Below are 22,443 nucleotides of genomic sequence, written 5' to 3' on the forward strand. Positions count from 1 at the left end.
TATTACAAGTGTCATGTATTATATAATACTTGACGGTTGAAAACTGTCAAGTAAACATATATAACCGTCAAGAAAAATAAGTATACATGACGGTTAATAACCGTCATCTATACTAAGGACTATACATGACACCACTATACTTGACGGTTCTCAGAGAGTATAGATGACGGCTAAAAACCGTAATCTATGAGCGGATTTCTTGTAGTGTATATTAGAGATTATTTGATCAGTATCTAGTCCCTTTAAGTTCTTTCATTTCATAATGCCTTAACTTTCCACAATATTCAATTAATTGTTGATGCTGCCGTAGAAGTATAACACCCATCTAACCTCCACAATGTTCATATAATTAATTTTACATTCATCACTTCATTATTACAAGTGACATTTCTTTCTATCAATCGGGTTGAAAGGAAAAAAAATATCGAATTAGCTATATCTGCCTTTTGCTTTGCTTTCCTATAAAGTGACAACATAAATGATCTTTCCTTGGTTGTTGCACGTAAGTTTATCACAAAGATTTAATCGGCTACTCTTATTTTTCTGTTATTTCACTATCCCATTTTTATTCAAGAAATATTTGACATTTAGCCATCTTATTGAGAACATGAAAAATTGTATGAAGCCCAGCGGATCTTGCTTTGTGTAGACTGAATTCCCATATAGTATAAGGATCATTGTAAAACACCTATTTTTGTTATATCCTACTTCATCATGTGTAAGAACCCTTACTTCTTTTGTATCTATATATACCATTTTAGTTGTGTTACAACTTCTGATGTTTAATATGTTAACAAAGAATTCTAAAGCTGTTTGCAAAGGCATCTCTAATCAATGGATAATAAGATCATGATTTGGGCTATTGTTCGCTTATTTTTTAACACACTGCAAGTGTGCGGGTGTAATTGAGTATATAGGCAAGTAAGGTCGTATCCATAGAGATTGATTCTTAATGAGTATTATCCTAAATTATTATCCTCTATCTGGATGACATGAAATAAGGTTTGGTTTATAACGATTAAAATAAACAAAAACAAGAATAAAAATCCACACAAGCAGGAAGAGATAAAACTATGAAGAATAAATATCTCATGACTATGATTTCAACAGATTCATGAAATTAGACAAATTCAATTCAATAATCAATGACAAGTTCTTCCTAATACAATCTCAAAATTAGTCTATACCTACTCTCGTAAGATACAAACCGTGGATTACATGTAAGGCTATCGTCCCCGGATCACACTTAAACATATAACTCCTAGAAGTTCCTAGGATTAAAGTCCTCACACAAGTCTCAAGTTCATTTGACTAATATTGACAAACATGTTCTGTGTTCTTAGTTCAGGCAAAAATAATCATCTCCCGATATCAAATTAATGTTGATAATCATGCAAAATTGGTGGCCAATCAATAAAGCAAACAATAAGCACAAGAATACAAAAATGATAAAACAAGTCTTGATTAATCGAATAAAATAAAGTCAAAAAACCATCATTTGCTTACTCCCAAAATCCTAGGATAAAATATTATCAGCCACACATAAACATATGAACTAGCAATGAAAAATCAGGAATAGAATAAATCATTCAACGATAAAACCAGAAAAGCTGTTATGAATCTTCAATTCTTGCTTCCAATCTGCAAGTCTTGCGTCTCTTCGAGTTCTCCAAGTGTAAAATATGAGCAAATGTAAAGTCCAGAGTCTTTTCTTGAAGCTTTCAAGGGGTATTTATAGGCCAAGATGTCAAATACAATACATGACTCGAAAATACTGATAAAAGCGCGTCTGAGACAATATTTTAGAGCTTTTACGTCTTTCTCCCGTGGTCAAAGGCCGAGGCCACAGTTATGACCGCGGGACCTCACTGTCTCATCTCGCAGTGTTTTTGTTTCGGTCATATCTCTCTCGTCCCAACTCCGATTCGCAATCCGTTTGGGCCCACGAACTTGTATCGAGATGATCTACAACTTTTATTGCAGACCATTCTTCCAAATTATGCTTTGATATTTTTGAAAATTCGCTAATAATGTTTCAATTTCTTTTTCTAGGTTATTTCATTTATAATGTCTCAATCCATAAAAGAAAATAAATTAAGGCCTTAATTGTACTAAAGGGAACATGTGAGTCCCTCTCACTTTAAGATTAAATCATTTTAGTTTTCTATCTCCTTGTTAAATAAGTGGGGTACAACCACTTTATGCTCTAAATAACCATTTCTTAATTTACGCGCTTCAATTTTTTGAGACGTTATTAATGAGACGGAGGGAGTAGAATTTTAAATAGCAAACTACAACGTTTTCGATTAAAATAAAGGACCAAAGTAAAATTTCTTGAGTAAACAATTAGTTAAGGGCCTGTTTGATATGGGTTTAAAAGCAGGATAAGTTAAATTAATATAGATTTATGTAGTGTTTGATATTATGTGTTACTAATATGGTCAACTCCAGGTTTATCCCAAGACCCTAGCTTATTTGTGGGATTAACCCACACTAATTATCCCACCTCCTCCATGAGATTAACCCACACTAATTATTCCACCCCCTCCATAGGCTACTAATTTAGGTATTTGATATGTTAATCCAACCTATTTCAATGGATACCAAACACTTTTTGAGATTAATTACCAATGATATCAAACACCCATCTGAGATTAGAAATCATCACTAATCCACACTAAATTATCAGGATAATTTATATCCTGATTAATCCAATATTGAAAATCTTAAAGATACAGATAAAATAAAAATACTATAAATCACAATTAATAGAGTTGTAGATCTTCTACTTCCCACTTTCTTCTATTCTATCCCCAACAAATGGTGACATAATGAAGCGGCAACTCAAGTCTCAACAAGGTCAGCAAATCCAACAGGACAAGTGTTGTCGGTTTCGCAGGCGGGCGACGCTTAATTCCACCAAGAGCCTCCGCATCATAATTGTTGAGGATCAATAAGAATATATACTTTAAAAAAAGATAAAAGAATTTATGAACATAATGATGACCGAAAAAGTTATCGGATTTATTAGATTCATTAAATAAAGATCCAACGAAATTTAAAATTAAAAATACAAGGATTTATTAAAATAAAAAAATTATATAACAACCTAACAAAATAAAATGTACTATATATAAGAAGACTTTAAATGTATTTTGCCAAAAATGAAATATCAGCTTTTAGTTTTAGTGGTTTTATTTTTTCAGGACGGGTGGGGATCATAATTTTCAGGACGGGTGGGGATCATAATGAATTAATCTATCACCCAACTCAAACAAAATAAAATTTTATCCAAAAAAAATAAATTCAAACAAAATAAAATAAATAAAGGAATTTTCGTTTTCATTTTTTTTCTATAACTCGCAAAAGGAGGCGAGAACGATGATTTTACAAAATTTGGTGAACTATCATACAACAGTACAGAGTACACTGACTCTCTCTCTCTCTCTCACACACACACACACGCACTAAAGTGTCACTCGCGACTCCCGAGTAAAAATTACTAGTAAAGAAAAGAAAAAAAGAGAGAGAAAGAGAGAAATAATTCAATCTTTGACGAAAACGGAACGCATATGATCTTCGGAATTTTAATCTAAATGCTTAATCATGTTCCGAGCTTCTCCCCCATCGGTATTATTTCTCTTCCTCGTATTTAATTGCTATGCTAAACAAAAACAACCCAAATTCATAGTAATAGTAATATTATTCCCTTGGGAAGCAGATTTCTAGTCCTCGTTTCAATGTTTTCAGTGTTAATAATCGGGGTTTAGCTGTTATATATCTATCTTTGTTTGTTTATCTGTTTTACTAATCAATTTTCTCTGCTTTGGCTTATGCAATTTGGCGGCTGCCAAGGTTAATTGGAATGTAAATAACAATTTAGGTTTATTGAAAGTTTAATGAAATCAGTCTACATTTTTTGGTTTCTGCCTATTCTTTTGGGAGACTTAATTAGTAGGTGAAGGTTAAGAATTTCAATTTTGGAGAAGGATTTAGGTTATTGTATCTCTTGTAATACAAGATGGAGAAGGATTTCAAATTTGGTTTTTGTCTATTGTATCTACATAAGCTAGATGGAGACTGATTAGTTGATGTGTACAAGCGCTTTCATTGCAGCAAAAGCTATGCCTATAAGTGGCTGCGGAACTTTAATTCCTCAACCTTGGTAGTTGAAAGCACACAACCTGATTCATATAGCAGAATGCCATGGGTGGAGTCGAAGGGTGCTCTTGACAATCCCTTTCAATTTGGATACTGAAATTTAAATATGTTTTCTTGAACTTTGTATTCTGTTTGTGAAAACTGGTTATCAGACTCTGGGATTATCCAATTCGAAGCTTAATATTTTGCATAAAAGGTTTTAGTGTCGAGGATAGGTACTCCAAAGAATGAAACATAAGGACGAATTAGAAGAATAAAGGTGCTGTGCTCTACCCGTTTTATAAAAATACTGATGGAATTAAGTTGCGGTTGTTTAAATTTCACATAAAATACTTAATTCCTGTGTTTTTAACAGTCTTGATTTTGCTCAAAAAAAAAAAAAAAAAAAACAGGCTTGATGATATGAAACAACAAAACATATTGAATCCAACTTTATGTGAAAAGGAGTTGCTATATGATTCCATTCTGACAGATAGGTAGGAAAAAAGACCTGTTTTGGTGTTATCACTTATCATAAATGGTTCCTATGAGGAAGCTGTGCATCATGTTTCTCCTTTTAGTTGAATCTATTATAAACTTCTTGTATCCCCTGACTAGTAATGCCGTTAGATTATCGTCAAAGTCTTTACGTGTATTTTAGGACTAGCAGCATGAAAATCCATTTTTTGCTTGTATTTTATGACTAGCAGCATGAGCTGGCTTGTGTGTATGAATAATTGAACTCAGAGAAGATCAGGGGGTTTTCCTTCTGGCTGAAAATTTCATTTCTCATAAGAAAATAAAAATATGTTTTATGGCATCCCAGGATTCAGCAACGAATGACCAACAAAGTGACATGCGATCTGATTCCAGTGTAGTCGTACATCCAGTTGTTGGTGCAGCATGGAGGTATGCGAACTATTTTCATCTGTATCACTCAATTCCTCTCTAGGTGAACAGCTTCATTTCCCATCTATCCTGAGTCATCAGGAATAGGTTAAGACAAGGTTGTGCTTTACTTAGCCTGGCTAACAACTGCTGGTTTTCTTCTGAGCAGAGGGAGGTTTAGTATCCCCTGTCTGAATTTAGACATCAATGTAGCTGCTCATGTCTCCAATAAGGCATGCTTGAAAGTATCGGAGGTAGCCAGTACAATGCCCAAGTCATTGTGCTTGGAAATGATTCCACGTATTGATACATGGCCAGCATCCTTTAAAGGTTCACCACCTACTGAACACAGTATCGCGCTCTTTTTCTTCTCTAAGGGAAGGTGGGAGAAGCGAATTTAAGTACATATTCTTTTTCCCTTTGTTGTTTCCCCCATTTACATGCAAAGTGTTGCGCAGAGATGAAGAAGTTCTTGATAACTTGGTGACTCATGCAATCTGCACAGACTTTGCCCTCAAATCAATGATTGGCGAAGCAGAGCTGTTAATATTTACTTCTCTTCAACTCCCACAGAACCTTCACAGTGAGTCCAAGACTATTTGTTTACAGAGAATCATGCCTTTTTCTAATGAGTCACATAGCGACTTATGTTCATCTATTTTTTGCTACTCTTGAATTTACAGGATTACAGGGGAAACCTTATTTCTGGGGAGTTTTCAGGGGACAGCAAGGTGCTGTTTCTCCTCAAACTGAATATAATGTTCATGGTCAAACCATTAGAGCAAGGAAGAGTTTATCTCCAAACTCAGGTTACCCCAAGAGCTTTAACTTGAAGGGGAGTCCAGACTCTTTTCCGAGCAAGAACAGTCCTTGTAAGTCATTAAGAAAGGAATTTATTGTTGATGTTAAATCTACCGTCGCTAATCAGGCTGTTCATTCAGACATAGTGAAGCATATTCTTTCATGTTCATCAGTTCAATAGTTCTGCGACCAGCAAAAATAGAACCGCAGTAGGTTGATAGGTTCCATATGCATCTGAGAAAGTTGTATTCATTTAACTGCATAAAAGTATTAGGCATCTGATAATTACTATGTTATAATGTTAAATTGCTAAGTTTGGAATCACTTAGCATTTTGGGGTGAATGCGTTAGGTTTGCATGTCTATATTTCACATGAGCATTAAGTCTTGATGATATTTTGGAACAGAACCACTGTTTGCTATATTTTGTAATTTTCCTCTCACTTCAAATTATGTACTGCATCTGTTGTCTGCCTTCGTGTACGGTGTACCAAATAAGTGAAAAGCCATGGACATATTTACTTACAATCTAATGCCACTTCTTTTCTTACTATGCTATGGGGAGATTAGTAACACAAGTTTCTAAAGCTGATAGAAGAGGAAGACGTTTAGATGATGCTTGGCAACATGCCAAGCCATTGGACTTACTAAGACAAAAGGCAGAGTGCCGGTATTGTGGTTTTGTTTCTTCACATGGTGGCATTTCACGCCTTAAGGCACATTTGGGGGGAGGGAACCCTGGGACCCGTCTACCAGGCTGCGATAATGTGTCTCCTGAAGTTAAGAAAGTCATGGCTGAATGGTTTAGTGAATGGGTAAAAAAAACGAAAGCTCTTTGGACGAAAGACATTAGAGGTATGGCTCAAGATACAACTCTGTAATTTTTCTTACTATAGTCTAGAATCAAAAAATATTTTTGCCATGGAAATCAATCCACTTATGCTCTTTGAATTATATAATTCAGGTCTTCCTTTGAGTTTTAAAAAACTTAAATGTTTTTTTGTTTTATCCCTTTGGCTGATTCACCTAGTCTGTTGTCTGCACTGGTTGGCTCGAGAGAGATTTCTAAATTCAAAGTAACTGGATGAGTCCATCTGCACTGATAAAGTTGCATATTTCGTGTCTAAATCCATAAATTTGATGTAGTTTGCAGATACAAGGTCTGAACTATGTTACTAAGAAAGATCTCCAAGGGAATTGTTTGTTACTTCTTTTTTTGTGTATGTACGTATCTCTCAGTGTGTGTCCATGAATGATTCATATATGTTCCAGGTACTATAAAAATGTAGTTATATTCAGTCAAAAACTAACTCGTGATATTTTCACATTACTGTTTCTCCTTCCAAGAAGTAACTTTTTTCAGGTGCAACTATCAAATCAAATTTTGATGTACCATATAAAAATAGTAAATGAAAGCTCCATGTAAGTAAGACATAGAAAGGGAATGAGAAGATCAGAGGGAAGATATATTGAATTGGATGTTTGAAATGCTAGCAAAATCAGATTAAAGATGAAAGACGTTGAAATTAATAATTCTGCACACTCTAGCAAAAGGAGGTTCAAGATCATTTCCAACTTAACCTTGAATAGGATTGACACCTAATCTCAGTGATTACTGTTAAAGCTTAGGGTGTTCTTGCAGAATTATATAGTGCTTTCATTTATTCTTATAATTGGACACAGTAAAGTAACTTAACTACTGCTAAAGACACTTGCAAATGCCTTTTCGCATGTTGTGAAGTTTATGGAAGCCTCAATTTCCTTACATCCTAATTTACTCTGTTTTCCATTTCTTTTTCTGCTGTATGTGCTTTGGGGTGATGATGGGTATCAGCAGAATCTGCAGGATATGTTGATAAAAGGGGAATGACTCGTGATGCTACTCAGGGACATGATAAGCCATTAGATACCGTACCATTTGAACAGACAGATTGCAAATATTTTGGTGGTGAATCTTTGCCTGGAGGAATTTTACATCGTAAGGTACATTTAGGTGGAGGATCAAAAATGCACCAGGAGGATTGGTATAAGGTGTCTCCTGAAATAAAAGGGAGCATGTCTGATTGGGTAAAAAATTTGACAGCATCTAAAATGAAAAAATCCAAAGGTACGCATACTTTTCTGAATGTGCTACTTTCTCTTTTCATTGATTCTATACTACGACTCTGTCCAGGGAAACTTACTGTCCGGTATGCATACTTTTCATTGAGTTTCTTGAGTTTCTGATGGCCGTCAGTTGATTATACTAGATGGTGTGCTTACCTGTTTAATTTCAGTAAATTGAAGGGGCAATTTCTATTTAAGATTGATAATGTCCATGATTAAGTATTTTTATCAATCAAGGGCGTTAGGATATCCCAAAGTTCCAATCCATCGCAGTAAACAATGGATGCCTATTACTATTTTTATATATCTAGGCTAATCGTCAATAATAAATCCCCCCTGAGAGACTATTATTATCTGACTAGATTTTGGGAGTGCAATGGTTCATGTAGTTCTGGTCAAGCTTTCCTCAATCAGCGGCGAATTTAAAAAATAAAAAAAAGCTTTCCTCTAATGGATTGTGAATGCATAATTGCAGCAGCTGGTGAACAGCCTGAGAGAAGGGGAAGACCGCTAGATGATGCCTGGGGACATGCAAAGGCATTGGATGATGCTAGGCAAAAGACAAGGTGCAATCATTGTGGCTTTGTTTCTACTTATGGGGGGATCTCGCGTTTAAAGGCCCATTTGGGTGGAGGGTCTCCTCAAATGCAGTTGCAAGGTTGCCCTCAGGTGCCACTAGAAGTTAAGAGGGTTATGGAACAATGGTTCAGTGAGTGGTCAAAAAACTCAGCAGCTGCTTGGACTCGAAACTCTAATGGTAAGGCTTCAGCAATACATGATACTGCAACATTACGTGAAAGCTCTATTTATCACAGCAAATAGTATGATGAAAGTTCTATTTGTGTTATTAGCAACTCCTGCCAGACCTTCTAAGAGGAGCAAGCCAGATGATGCATGGGAACATGCTATTCCGCTTGATGAAACAGGAGAGGCCTCAAGGTGCAAGTATTGCGGTTTTGTTTCTAAATGTGGAGGAATTGCTCGGTTGAAGGCTCATTTGAGTGGAGGTGATCGCATGATGCAGGTAGAATGTTGCCCTAATGTATCTCCAGAAATTAGAAATTTGATGGCTACCGGAAAAAAGAAACACAGGAAAAAGTCGAAAGGTGTACCCCTGGATACCTTTGAAGGCGTATTACAAGGTAAGGCTCTATTGCAAGTTAAACAATATACTTTGGCTGCGGCAAAATCAAATCGCTGGGCACGCATTTTCGCCAATATTACTGTGGAATGAAACATTGTATGCCTGCAGATTGAAAAATTCCTTAAAAATGAATCCTTGTGCCACTTGCAAAAGAAGTAACTACTATATTCAATTGTGCTCGTGCTGTTTACAGGGATACCAAGGACATCAAGCGAAGCGCAGTGGTCTGACAAGCAACGCTTCGTTCTCCAAGAAACTCTCGATGAGATCTCAAATACGAGTGTAAAAGGGAGACTAAAAAGATTAATAGAAGCGAAGAATGCCAATGTGCAAGAGATGCAGTTTGAAGTGAGTTCACTTCAGATGCAGTTAGCTTCAATTCCTTAGCAGACTTTAACATTCAGGCAGCAGCTTTTTACATATATAGGCAAATATTCCTACCTGACTACCTGGTTTAGGTATATGACCTAGTAACTTTGTATGATAAAATCTTTAAAAAAGAAAAAGAAATCGTTTGTAAGTGTTCGCAATCAAATTGTTGGGGCTTGTGTGTGTGTGTGTGTGTGTAGTGTGATCACTGTGATGGTTGTTTGTTTTATTTTCCCCCTTCTTTTCTCACCTTTAGTGCGTCAGAATGTATCATATAAACTCGAGACGAGCTCTATGCATTTGTAGTTCAATTTCTTTTTTGTTGATCTTTTTATCCTATTTAAGGGTGTAATCAAACTGAATCGAATAGCGTTATGTTCAAGTTTAATTTGTTTAGTATCGAGTCGAATAGCGTTATGTTCAAGTTTGGTTTGTTTGTACGTCATTTTCTAACATGGCACCTTAACTAATATTTATTTTATTTTATCGTTTGTCATAGACATTTGGGGAAATGCTTTGTTTGCCTAGCTTTATACTGCTGCTGCTGGTATTGTTGATTACAGAATTAACATTGATGGTTGGTCTCCTTAAATATAAATTCTTATTTCTAGTTTGTAAGTAATTATAAATGTTTGGAATCATGCTTTTGTTTTCAACAATGAAAAAGAATGTAAGCTTTTCATTGGCGTGATTGTAGACGAAAGTCGGGAAAAGGTTGTGTATGGTCCTTTTTTCTTTGACATGTAATAATTTCAATATATAAGAGATCAATTTTTATTGAGGCAAAATATAAGAGATCAAACGTGGTCTAACTATTCAAAGATATAATTAAATGGAATAAAAGAATAGTAGGAAACAAGTACAATATATGAAGATTCGGTCAATTTACTATATTTGCGGCGGGAAAATTATAAAAATGTCAAGATAAGAAAGATGAAAATGAGATCATGCTTAAGGTAGCAAAGCTGTCAGCACCAATTGTTTTTATTTCAGATTCCGGATACATACAGGCTACAGCCTACAGCTATGCGATAAACTCATGTTTCTTTTCGTTTTTTGTAATTGACTTTTCTAATTTGGGAGGAAAGGGAGACAAGTGAAATTTGTTTCTAAAATCTCATATCTTATAAAACTCAAATTTATTACAAATCAAACATTGGGCCAAAATTCCCAATTCTATTTATATAATAGAGAAATGATCACTCAAAAATGCTATCTATAATGAGAATATTACACATTCAAATTTTATTACTGATATTTATTCAAATCTACGAACAAATTAATGTAACACAAGAACAATATTGTTACTTGTGTTCAAAGGGGGCGAAAAGTTCACCATATTAATCCAATACCATTGTCCGTGCATTATGTTGATTTGTCCGTAGATTTTATTGACTTGTTCGTTATATTATTTTATTCGTAAATTTTAAGTTGTTAGATTTGGACTGTATATATCAATGATCCTATAATCTACTATCTGGACCATCCCTATATAATACTCTATTCGTCCCAACTAACTTGATCAATATTTCTCTTTGAGCCGTCCCAACTAACTTTTTTAATTTTCTTATATGAAAAAAATTAGGGACAAATAAAAATAAAATATAAGTCAATAAACATCTAATCACTTATTCTCTTTATTACTAAATATTTTTAAATACTAATTAAACACTAACTTCTTAAATTGCATGACGAGAAGAAATTGATGAAATTAGGCTGTAAGAACACAAGGGTAATATATTTGGCTTTCATATACTATAAATTAAAGGTCTTCTTACTCCAGGGATTGATTGATTAGACAATCGACTTCGAGAAGGCAAAAGTAGAAAGAAAACTATGTATGGATGCATTCATGCATGTCTGTAAAAGATAAATTTGTTTAGTAAAATAAAGAAAGGGAATCACATGGCCGTCGATCGAGTTTTTATATATAATGTATTAATTCGAAACTAATTATACACGTCTCCGTGTATTAGGTGGAATGATAATGGCCTTAAATTTATTTTAGTCTTTGCTCCATCTAACACCTAAAAGTCGCTCTACCCATCATACCTTTCAATCAATTATATATTTATGTTTGATATGAAAAAGAAAACCTCAAAACTCTTTTTTCTGGTAAATATTATTGGTCCAATTACCCCAAAAGGTATTGATCAAAGTATAAGATAACTGCATGCTCATAATTTTATACACTTAATTATGAAATGATTTAGGATAATTAACAAGATAGTCCACGACAGGTAGGAACGTCGAACATAGTATCTTGATCTCTTGGATTTTAATAATCTCCCAAAAAGAACACACACAATTAGACTAGTTTTTGTTTTCATCATCAAGAAAAGGCATGTGTACGGTACCAAGAGACATTAATACAATTAATTTGTCATGGGGCAAATACCACTATTTCAGTACTCAAACAAGCACACTATATATATATATATATATATATATATATATATATATATATATATATATATGGGAAAGTTTTATAGAAATACAAATATAGACATGAAAGGAGACAAAATCTCAACCGTTGATCTTATCTAATCTAACAGTCAGCGTTCGTTCATTCAACATTCAACGCGGAATTTTGTTGAACATGAACAGCCATCGAACCTCCAAGCCCCCAAAAGTTCGATTATTTGTACGTTCAACAACATTAACTGCCATGTTCAATGTTTCTGATTTTTCTGCATAAGCTCTGTTTCTATAGAACGCGACCCTATATATATATATATATATATATATATATAGGGACGAATCCAGCCCCCTCCCAAATTTTGAGTTTTTTTTTTTTTAAAATATATATAGATATATGTTTATACCTATTATAAAATAATTTTGTTTTATAAAAAAGTATATGGTTCATCCCATGTCACAAAATCTAAAATTTCATTGAGTTTATATATAGTATTAATTCATCGTCATTATACACACATATTCAACTGTCTTTGTATTTGACTACGTATATACAAGCAAATAAAATGACCGATTCTATGCTAAAAAAAGTATTTACTCAACTTAATTAGTGTCTACAACTACAAGGACGGCAAATGAATCATCTTGTTTGTTCGGAAATTACAATCCGAATGTGACAAAAAAAAAAAAAAAAGAATTGCTATCATATAAACTACGATGATTACTACAACAAAGACTAAAAACCAAGTATTAGAGCCAAAAGCTAACAAGGCCCACAAAATTTAATTTTCAACTGTAAAAAGAGATGGAGAGAAGTAATAATCAATAAGAATTAAATACCAACAATGAGAAGCCGGGCCCACTTGCTAAAGACAGCCATGAATCTCATCTCATCTCATCATCGCCATTGAACTATTGAAGGATTCACGAAGCAAAATCTCTCCATGCATCTCTATTCAATTCCTACGGTTACTTTCCTGCAGTTCCTCCTACGATTATAGGTCAAATAAGCTGTGGAAGAGATCTAAAGTGTTTGGAGAAGGCGTGTTTATGTGCGGTGAGATGAAAGTTGAGGGACTCGAAAATAAGAAATTATTTTCCGAAAAATTCCTACTGCTATGTAAAACTGGGCTCAAATCATGGAAAAAGTTTAATGGATTATTGTTATCCGACGAGATATTGAAGAAATTTGGTGGGATTGGAGGAAGAGCATTTGGATTCGGCGATAAAATGCCGGGAAATTGCTGTCCACTTCGTTGAATAATGGAATCGATCTCGATCCCATCCACCATTTCCCCGGCGGGCGGGGCCGTTCTCCTCCCATCGGGCGACTTTGTGCGCTCGATGGAGGCGAAACGGGCGGCCGGGGATAGGGCGCCCCCGCCCTCGTGGAAGGGGAAGGCGGGGGCCGAGGAGGGTGACGTGGCGTTGGGGCCGGTCAAACGTTGGACTAGCGACATGAACTCGTTAGGGTTTGCATGGATGATCTTGGGGGAGACCGTGTAAATTATGACCGGCGGCCGCGGCGGCGCGTGGGGCTGCTGGTGGGGGAGGCCGGCCGGCGGGGGCGCCACCGGTGGTTTTCGGATCTTGTGGGAGTCTTTACGGACTTTGAGGGGGGCCGGGCGGGGGCCTTGGAGCTCCCTCCTCGGAGACCGGCCGGAAGAGAAGTCCGGAAAGTCCATGGCGGCGGCGGCGGCGGAGAGAAATGGAGATATGTGACGGTTGTTTTTGGCAATTTGGTAGCAATAAATGTTGGTTGGTTGCTATCCTCTTTGGCGATGGTGAAGAAAATATTTATATTAGGTTTATGGGTGGATATGTAAGCCATGTTAGTCAATGGAGTAAGGGTATTATATATATTGTTTTGAAATATTATAGTATAATGAATATTTTAGAATTATTGGCAAGTTGTGTATAGTAGTCTTTTGTGGTTTGAGGATTTGGGGCCGGTTTCGTAGTGTAGTAAATGTTTGAATATGTCAAACATTTGATGAGGAGGGAAAAGGTAGTCTTTCTTTCAATTGCCATGTAACATTAAGAAAATTGAAGAAATACTAATTAAATGTCGATGTCAGCTTGATATATATATAGAATATTCTTGATTGGCTGCCACCACAACAATTATTACATAATTAAGGAGTTGTGCTATTGTTAGTAAATTATGCATAGTGGAATAAATATATGTTATTTTCTTAATTATTTTACCGTCGTCCTACAAATATTAATTCACAAGTCTTTAATTAGACTTTTGTAATTTAATATCCACTAACACTTTAATTTTAACAATTTCACCCATAAACTACCAATTTTTTGAAATAAAATATTAATAAATTAGAATAAAATATTAATAATTGTAATTTAGTCCGATATTACATCATGTATTTATAGAAATTAAAAAGAGTTAATGGCTCAACTAGTCCTTCCCGTATATTTCCTCAAAAAATAATAATAATAATAATAATAATAATAATAATAATAATAATAATAATAATAATAGCCAACACAATAAAAATATGAAAATAATAACATTTATGATTTTTTACCCATATTTTCATATTTTTAAATTAAAAAAAAACTATCATTATTTTATTTTTATCTTTAATTAAAAGTTTATAAAATTACATTAAAAAATTTACCCCCTAAAAAATTACTCCACAAAATTCATCCATCCTCAAACCTTAAACCCTCCTCCGCTGCCGTGAATGAAACTTGGGAGCCGAACTTGAGCTACAACTTTTGACTTATAAGAGACTCGACCATTCTTTTAGTGCGTCGGTAGATCAGTGGACTAAGTTGAGATAACTGATCACAAGCCTTTGGTTTCGCCGTACTGTGCACGTCGTCTCCCACCATCGCGAGCTCGCCGCCGTTGTGGATCCCTGCAGCCTGTAGCCCGAGCTTTGTCGATTGTGCACACCGCCGCCAATTAAGCCCGCCACTACGGAAATATGCATGCTTACACACAAAATTTGATACTTACAATGCAGCCCGAAACCCGTGGGCCGATCCGAATAATCCGACAAAATTAGAGGGTTAGGGTTGAAAAATTGCAACCCGAAAAAATCTCCAGCCCGATTAGCCCGCACCCGACTAACCCGGAACCCGATAGGGCTAGCCCAAAAACCCGATGGGCTGACGGAATTGTGACTGATGCATCCAGTTACAACTTCTGCTATGTTTAGATCTATGGTATTTGCTTAAATATATATATGTAGCCTCATTAAAAAAAGTGAAATTAATTAGTTAGAATATATGTGTGTGTGTGTGTAATCTCATTAAAAAAAGTAAAATTAATTACGAATTTTTTTGTAGAAATTGATTATTAGTATCTCATTAGTTAGAAATTAATTATTAGTATCTCATTTTAAAGTGATACCAATTTTTTTTTTTTTTTTCTGTCAATGAGACGTGCATGGCAAATCCACTAATTATTCAGTAATAATCCAGATTGATTCTAGTGCATTGATACATGTTAAATTTTACTATATCATTTTAATATAATTTTGTTTATGTAATCTTGAATATCTTATATTTTTGCATTTCATGCTTTGCTATATAATTTACTCCCTCCGTCCGCAATATCGTTTCCACATTGTGGACGACACGGGTTTTAAGAAAAGTGGTGGATTATAGTGGATATGTAGTGAGTGGAGTTTGGGTTCCACAATTGTTGTGAGTGGAAGTTTGTGGACCCTACTTCTATAAATGGAAGTGGAAACGATATCGCGGACGGACCGAAATGGCAAATGTGGAAACGATATTGCGGACGGAGGGAGTATATCTTTAATATCTATGTATATTTTATACATTATACATTAGATCATTAAGAATAATAAAACACAAATGATAATTTTATTTTTACGTCTTTAACCTGATTAGCCCGATGGGCTAGCCCGAAACCCGAAAGTTTAGGGTTAGGGTTGAAGATTTACAACCCGAAAAAATCTCCAACCCGATTAGCCCGCACCCGACTTACCCGAAACCCGATAGGGCTAGCCCGAAAACCCGGTGGGCTGGCCCGATTGACATCCTGACTTACACCCAAATTCGATTCTTACACACATATATTTTCGGCCACAATCTGTGTAACAGTGCAATTTTGTGTGGAAGTGTCAAATTTTGTGTATAAGCATGTGTTCAAATCATAAATCAATAAAATGATTAATTACAAATACTATAACATATCTAACAAGTCTACTGCTTTAAACATTAAAATGTGGATTAAGACCTTTTCCCATCATTAAGCTTTGTCTAATTTTTTTTCATAAACTTCATTTTTAAAAACTCTCAACATACAAATTGAAAAATATAGAAAATTAAAATGAAGTGATTCACGGGGGTGACAAGTGATGCACGAGCCTCACCCAAAGAAAATGTAAATAATGATGGTTGTCTCGTTGAAATTGGTTCACCGAATAGGTCCACTCGGAATCAAAATTGGTGTTGGAGAAGAAGATGGTTGTGAGTGAATGGGTTTCACCCAAAATCTTAGTTTTGTTTATTTTTTTGTATCTTTTTGTTTTTTGTTTTCTTTTTTTTTAATCATTTTTTGTTAATTTCGAACAAAAAAAATTTAATGTAATTGTATTAGTAAGGGTAAGCAAGTCATTTTAACACTAAAAATATTAATTTTTCCACATTTATATCCTTATGAATAATATTTCCTACAACTCTATAGCTATAAGGTTTTCGCTACATTATGGGTGTTGTCTCAATTAAAAAATTAATATAAGAATTTATTAAAATTCAAAGATTTATTTTAAATTGCGCACCCAAACCCTGACCCGCATCCTGATCCAAATCGTGTAAATCACTCTATTCGGTTATACAAATGGCATTGTCTATAATTGACACTATTCGGTTATATAAATGACATTATAACATTTTAAAATGTTATAGTGTCATTTTCAATTTTATAGTGTCATTTACAATCTTATAATGTCAATTACAGAAATTGTCATTCATATTTCTGAATAGTATCAATTATACACAGTGTCATTTACAATGTTATAGTGACATTTATACGCAGTGTCATTTTTATAACCGAATAGTGTCATTTATACGATTCGAATCAGAATGCAGGTTTGAATCAGAATGCGGGTCAGAGTTTGGATATGGGTCAACCAGTTATACGGTACACCTGATTATACCCAAGACCCCCTCGTTCAAATAAGTGTTTGTATAACTAATTAATCATTCATTTTATCTACATGTACTTTATTACATATTATAGTACGCTAATCAGCTCGTAGTATTTTAATAAAATACAAATTAAATAATTAAGAGTGTGGAGTTAAATGGATTGATATATAATATGATGCATGTAGGGTTCCTTAGCCAATTATAGGTTTATTCTTGTGCAATATAGAAACCACGCTAAAACTATCGTTTTAAAGAGACCTTTGATTGACGAGTTAGCTTGTTCTATCAAATTAGGTCATCTAATTGAAAGATATAAATATTATTCTTTTTTTACAAAGTAGTTACAATTAAATAAAGAATGGAAAAAAAATTCTTGGATTTGTCTCTCTCTCTCTCTCTATATATATATATAACCTTTCTCTTTCTCTCTCTTTTTTCTCTCTCTATATATAGGGTTGGATTTCAATAGTACCGTATTCTTAGATAATACTCCATCCGTCCGCCAAAAGTATTCCACAATTATTATATTTGGCATCCGCAAAAAGTATTCAACTTTCCTTTTTAAGCCATGGTCCCACCATCCACCTTTATATTTTATCCTTACAAACACTCTTTATTTACAAAAAACCCACCCCAAATTCAATTTCAACCACACATCTCATAAAGTGGTGGGGCCCTTTCTCCACTACATCAACATCATCACACATTTTATTAAACTCCGTGTCCGGCCAAAGTGGAATACTTTTGACGGACGGAGGGAGTACTATGTAATAGGGTTAGGTTTTATTGAGAAGCTCAAATGTGTTGAGAAGTTGAGAAGCAATCCAATAGATGAACATATCAATTAGTTTTTATGAACGCGGGTTTGATCTGGGGTTGGATCCTTGGCGGTGGCGTATTTTTTAACAAATTAAATAGATTCGTATGTTCGTCAGTTATATTTGGTATGTTCAAAGAATTTATTGATCTGGAGTCTAATTGCCATGTTCATCAAAATGTACTGACATGTTCATCTATTAGATTGCTTCTCAACTTCTCAACACATTTGAGCTTCATAATTGAACCACTCCCCTATGTAATATATATCAAATTTGGACCACACATTATGTACATGTGACGCATTAAGAATGCGATACATGGCAGAGGACTTCCAAAGCCTTTCAAAAAAAAAAATGCACGCAGAGATAAAAAGAGAATAAAAAATTTGGATGATAATAATAATAATAATAATAATAATAATAATAATAATAATAATAATAATAATAATAATAATAATAATAATAATAATAATAATAATAATAATAATTGAACACAAATATGCATAACATTGCACACAAAAATGCATTACACTAGGCGAGTCAGGTACCTCTTGCCGCTGCTCACCGCTCGCCACCTTAATTATGCATATAAGTGAATACTATAAAATATGCATAATGTTGCACACAAAAATACATACGTATACACACACACACACACACACACATATATATATATATATATATATATATATATATAGGGTTAGGTTCTATGGAGACACAATATTAGATGGAGAATGAAGACGCACGCAATCTGATTCGTTAGATCAATCTTGATCAAAGGCTGAGATTAAAAGTTAATCTTCTTTATAATACCATTAAGCCTTAACTTACATGGCATGCTTAGAATTACTCCATTTCAAAAACTTACCATATATATTCTTCATCATTTATTAATTAATTAACTATTATATTGCATATAAAGATTCATTAATCTAAATAAATATAATAAATTGTACACAACCAGAATCTGGCCGGACACCGACGGAATATTCCGTCGGTAACCATCAAAATTCCATCGGTAAATGGTGATACCGACTGTGTGTGTGTATATATATATATTATAATATTAACATTACATATAATCTAAATTAATAGGTTTTATTATTATTTTTATCTCGATAAAAATTAGATTTACATGTTTGACAAGAAAAAAAAATTATAATTTATATAAGATAAATGATTTTAATTAAATGTTACTAATTAGATGTACATTTTGCAATATATTGTACTGCATAAATTTATATATATATATATATATATATATATATATATATATATATAATATTTATCTTCTTAATTTTTAATAAAATGAATTTTAAATTGGGTTTAGATTGTGACATGCACGTATATTTAAATTATAAATGAGTCCGATCATTGATTTACATGTTTGCATAAAAAGCACAAATTCTCTAAATTGAATACTTTAAAATAAAATCTTATTTTACGTCTATCAAAATAATTAAAATTTTATTTTAATTTTTTTACAAAATATATACATATATTTTATCTGTATCATGAAGAAAAATATATTTTTCATATCTAAAAACTTTATTTTTTTTGTATCATATATTTTTCATATCTAAAAACTTTATTTATTTTTGTATCGTCCATAATAATAATAATAATAATAAATTATGAAATTAGTAATGCATAAATGAATAATTTAGATAAAGAACAATAAATGATATGATGCTAAAATATAGTATTTGAAATCTTTAATCCTATATCAAATTTATAATAATCTCAATCGGGTGAAGAATTCATATAAATTACCTCATTTCATATTGATTTTTTTAAATAAGATTTCACAAAAATAAAACTTATATACGAAGAAGCTCTTGCTCTCCAAATTAAAATTTACATTTAATTGGCGGTATGATTGAGATTAATAGAATTCGAATTGTTTTGTCAATTCAATTTGACAAAATTTATTTAATTAAATACATAATTTAATTAATTTAATTTAAAAAGTAAATTGGTGTGATTAAGTAAATCATTTATTCAATTTCATTTAGTTATAAAATAATATATTTGTATATATTTCTAAAAATAAAATTTGGATACACATTAATTTTTATGAAAATTTATCAATTAAATTACTAAATATAATACAACTTGAATCTCGAATCAAGTTTCTTACGCTTCACATGAGATGATTTTCATAATTTAGTTATAGTCTTTAATTCAAACTTCATATGAGATCATGTTCACGAGTCAATTTTGTTATCTGCAAATTTCAAACGGGGTGGTGCTCGAAACTCATTTATAATATTTCAAACTCCACATGAAATAATACACAAGCATTTGTCAAGATTTTTCAAGTTGCATAACATATATATGTTTAGAAGTAGTTATGATCCTACAAGCTTAAGATGATAATGATCTTTAAAGCTGCACACGAGATAATTTTTGTAACTTAGTTGTGGTCATTAAAAGTTGAAATGAGATGATACTCACAAGTTAAATTTGTTATTTCAAACTCCAAACGAGATGATTCTCGGAACCCAATTATAATATTTGAAGCTAATAATGCATAAATTTTGGGCAAGATTTTTTCAAGTTCCATACAAAATGATGTTTACAAGTTAGTTATGATGTTGGAAGCTCCAAATCATATAATCTCACAAGTCAACTTTGAGTTTTGAAGCTTCAAATAGTGGTGTTAAAAAAATTGACCCGTAAAAACTCATTTTTTGTATTTTAAAATCTACACGAGATGATGCTCAAAAGTTTGGTGTTCAAACGTTAGATATCGTCTTTCAGGCGTTAGATGATGATATGATCCTACATAGTTTAGACGAGATGCTGCTCAGATGAAAATCTTCAATCTTATATCGACTTTTTCCAAAATATTATTAAATAAAAATTTATATAAAAATAATATTTATTATTCTAATAAAAAATTAACATTGAATTAAAAAATATAGTTCAGATTAATATAATTTCAATTATATTACTTTAAATTAAATAAATTTAAAAATATTTTATATATAAATAATTGCTTATATAAAAATAATATTATATAATTTAAATAATAATATAAAATAATTACCCGTCGAAGGGTTATACACTGGTATAATTAAAATTGGTAAGATTCATATATCCCTAAAATTACTCACTTTACATTCTCTCTCCCTCATCTCTCTCTCTCTCTCTCTCTCTCTCTCGTCCCCTCTCTCCTCTCTCTCTTTCCTCTCCCTCTGTAAATTCTGCCGCCCCCTTCATCTTCTGCGGCGAATGTTCAAGGTACGGAGAAGGGGACGGTGGCCGGAGTTCATAAGTTCAATACCACAAATTCAAAAGTTCACAGAATTATATGTATAAGTTCAATAAAATTATTTACAAAATCTGCCGCCCCCTTCCTCTTCTCCGGCGAATGTTCAATGCACGGAGAAGGGGGCGGCGGCTGGAGTTCAGAATACCAGAAAATCAAAAGTTCATAGAAATATATGTACAGGTTCAATAAAATTATAAGTTCACAGAATTATATGTACAAGTTCAAAAGTTCTCCGGCTGAACTTGGGCGGCGGTGGCTCTGAACTTGAGGGCGATTGAAGACGGCAGTGGTGGTGCCGACGAATCGGGGCGGCGGCGGTTGAAGGCGGCGATGGTGGTGTGGAGAACATAGAGAGGATGGAGGGAGGCGGCGGTGGCTCTGAACTTGGGGGCTGAACTTGGGCGGCGGTGGCTTTGAACTTGGGGGCTGAACTTGGGCGGCGGCGGTTGAACTTGAGGGCGTTCGAAGGCGGCGGTGGCTCTGAACTTGGTGTGCTGAACTTGGAGGTGGTGGCTCTGAACTTGTGGGCTGAACTTAGGCGGCGGTGGCTGAACTTTAGGACGTTCGAAGGCGGCGGTGGTGGTGTGAAGAACGGAGAGCGGATGGAGGGAGGCGGCGGTGGTGGTGTGGAGAACAGAGAGATGACGGAGGGAGGCGATGGTCGAATAGGCGGCGCCACGCTGAGGTCGGAACGCGTTGGAAGAGGCGGCGCCGCGCTGTGGGATTCGAACCCTAGGCGGCACGGGTTGGGGGCGTTCACAGCAGAGAGGGAGAAGAAGAGATAGAGAGAGAGACGGCAGGGAGAAGCGAAGATAGAGAGAGAGAGAGAGAGAGAGAGAGAGAGAGAGAGAGAAGGAAAGTGAGTAATTTTAAGGAAAATATAATCTTACCAATTTTATTGTTAGAAATTATTATATTAATTATATTAACTTCTAATCTTAGCCCTTGATCAAGATTGATCTAACGAACCATATTGCGTCTCCTTTCTCCATCTAACTTTGTGTTTCCATAGAACTTTTTCCTATATATATATATATATATATGTATATATATATATATCAGCCATAGGATTGATAAAATAAACGCACCAGATCGTGCCTTAAATCTCACTAAAATTAGGGGGTATATATATATAGGGGGCCGCTCCAATGAGACCCCCTAATTTTAGTGAGATCTAGGGCACGATCTGGTGCATTTATTTTATCAATCCTATGACTGATATTGTATCTGGAGAGCGATTTTTTTTTCGTAGGGTTCGAATCCTGGAGGGAGCAGAATATTTTAAATTTTGTTATTCATCAGTATATACTGCATTGTTCATCAGTATATACGACCCTG

General features: G+C 34.1%; 2 protein-coding genes across 9 annotated transcripts; one reads left to right on the forward strand and one right to left on the reverse strand.

The window, feature by feature from the left end:
* The first annotated feature begins 3,388 nt into the window (after positions 1–3,388).
* Positions 3,389–9,843, forward strand: LOC131011728 (uncharacterized). 8 transcript variants are annotated; one of them, XM_057939528.1, is made up of 10 exons: positions 3,389–3,630; positions 4,967–5,049; positions 5,198–5,410; positions 5,487–5,611; positions 5,712–5,900; positions 6,399–6,683; positions 7,663–7,935; positions 8,410–8,691; positions 8,786–9,076; positions 9,272–9,843. In XM_057939528.1, exons 1-10 carry the CDS (start codon positions 3,607–3,609, stop codon positions 9,463–9,465), a joined length of 1,959 nt encoding a protein of 652 aa, XP_057795511.1. In that variant the 5' UTR covers positions 3,389–3,606; the 3' UTR covers positions 9,466–9,843. The 8 variants fall into 8 exon arrangements, with proteins under 8 accessions (XP_057795511.1, XP_057795514.1, XP_057795513.1 ...); XM_057939531.1 differs by having other exon boundaries at positions 8,413–8,691; XM_057939530.1 differs by having other exon boundaries at positions 7,666–7,935.
* Positions 9,844–12,439: 2,596 nt separating this feature from the next.
* Positions 12,440–13,690, reverse strand: LOC131011729 (protein MKS1-like). Its single transcript, XM_057939537.1, has one exon. The coding sequence runs from the start codon at positions 13,548–13,550 to the stop codon at positions 12,861–12,863; it is 690 nt and encodes a 229-aa protein (XP_057795520.1). The 5' UTR covers positions 13,551–13,690; the 3' UTR covers positions 12,440–12,860.
* Between the last annotated feature and the right edge of the window lie 8,753 nt (positions 13,691–22,443).

The sequence above is a fragment of the Salvia miltiorrhiza genome, chromosome 2, assembly GCF_028751815.1.
Source record: "Salvia miltiorrhiza cultivar Shanhuang (shh) chromosome 2, IMPLAD_Smil_shh, whole genome shotgun sequence".
NCBI classification, from domain to species: domain Eukaryota; kingdom Viridiplantae; phylum Streptophyta; class Magnoliopsida; order Lamiales; family Lamiaceae; genus Salvia; species Salvia miltiorrhiza.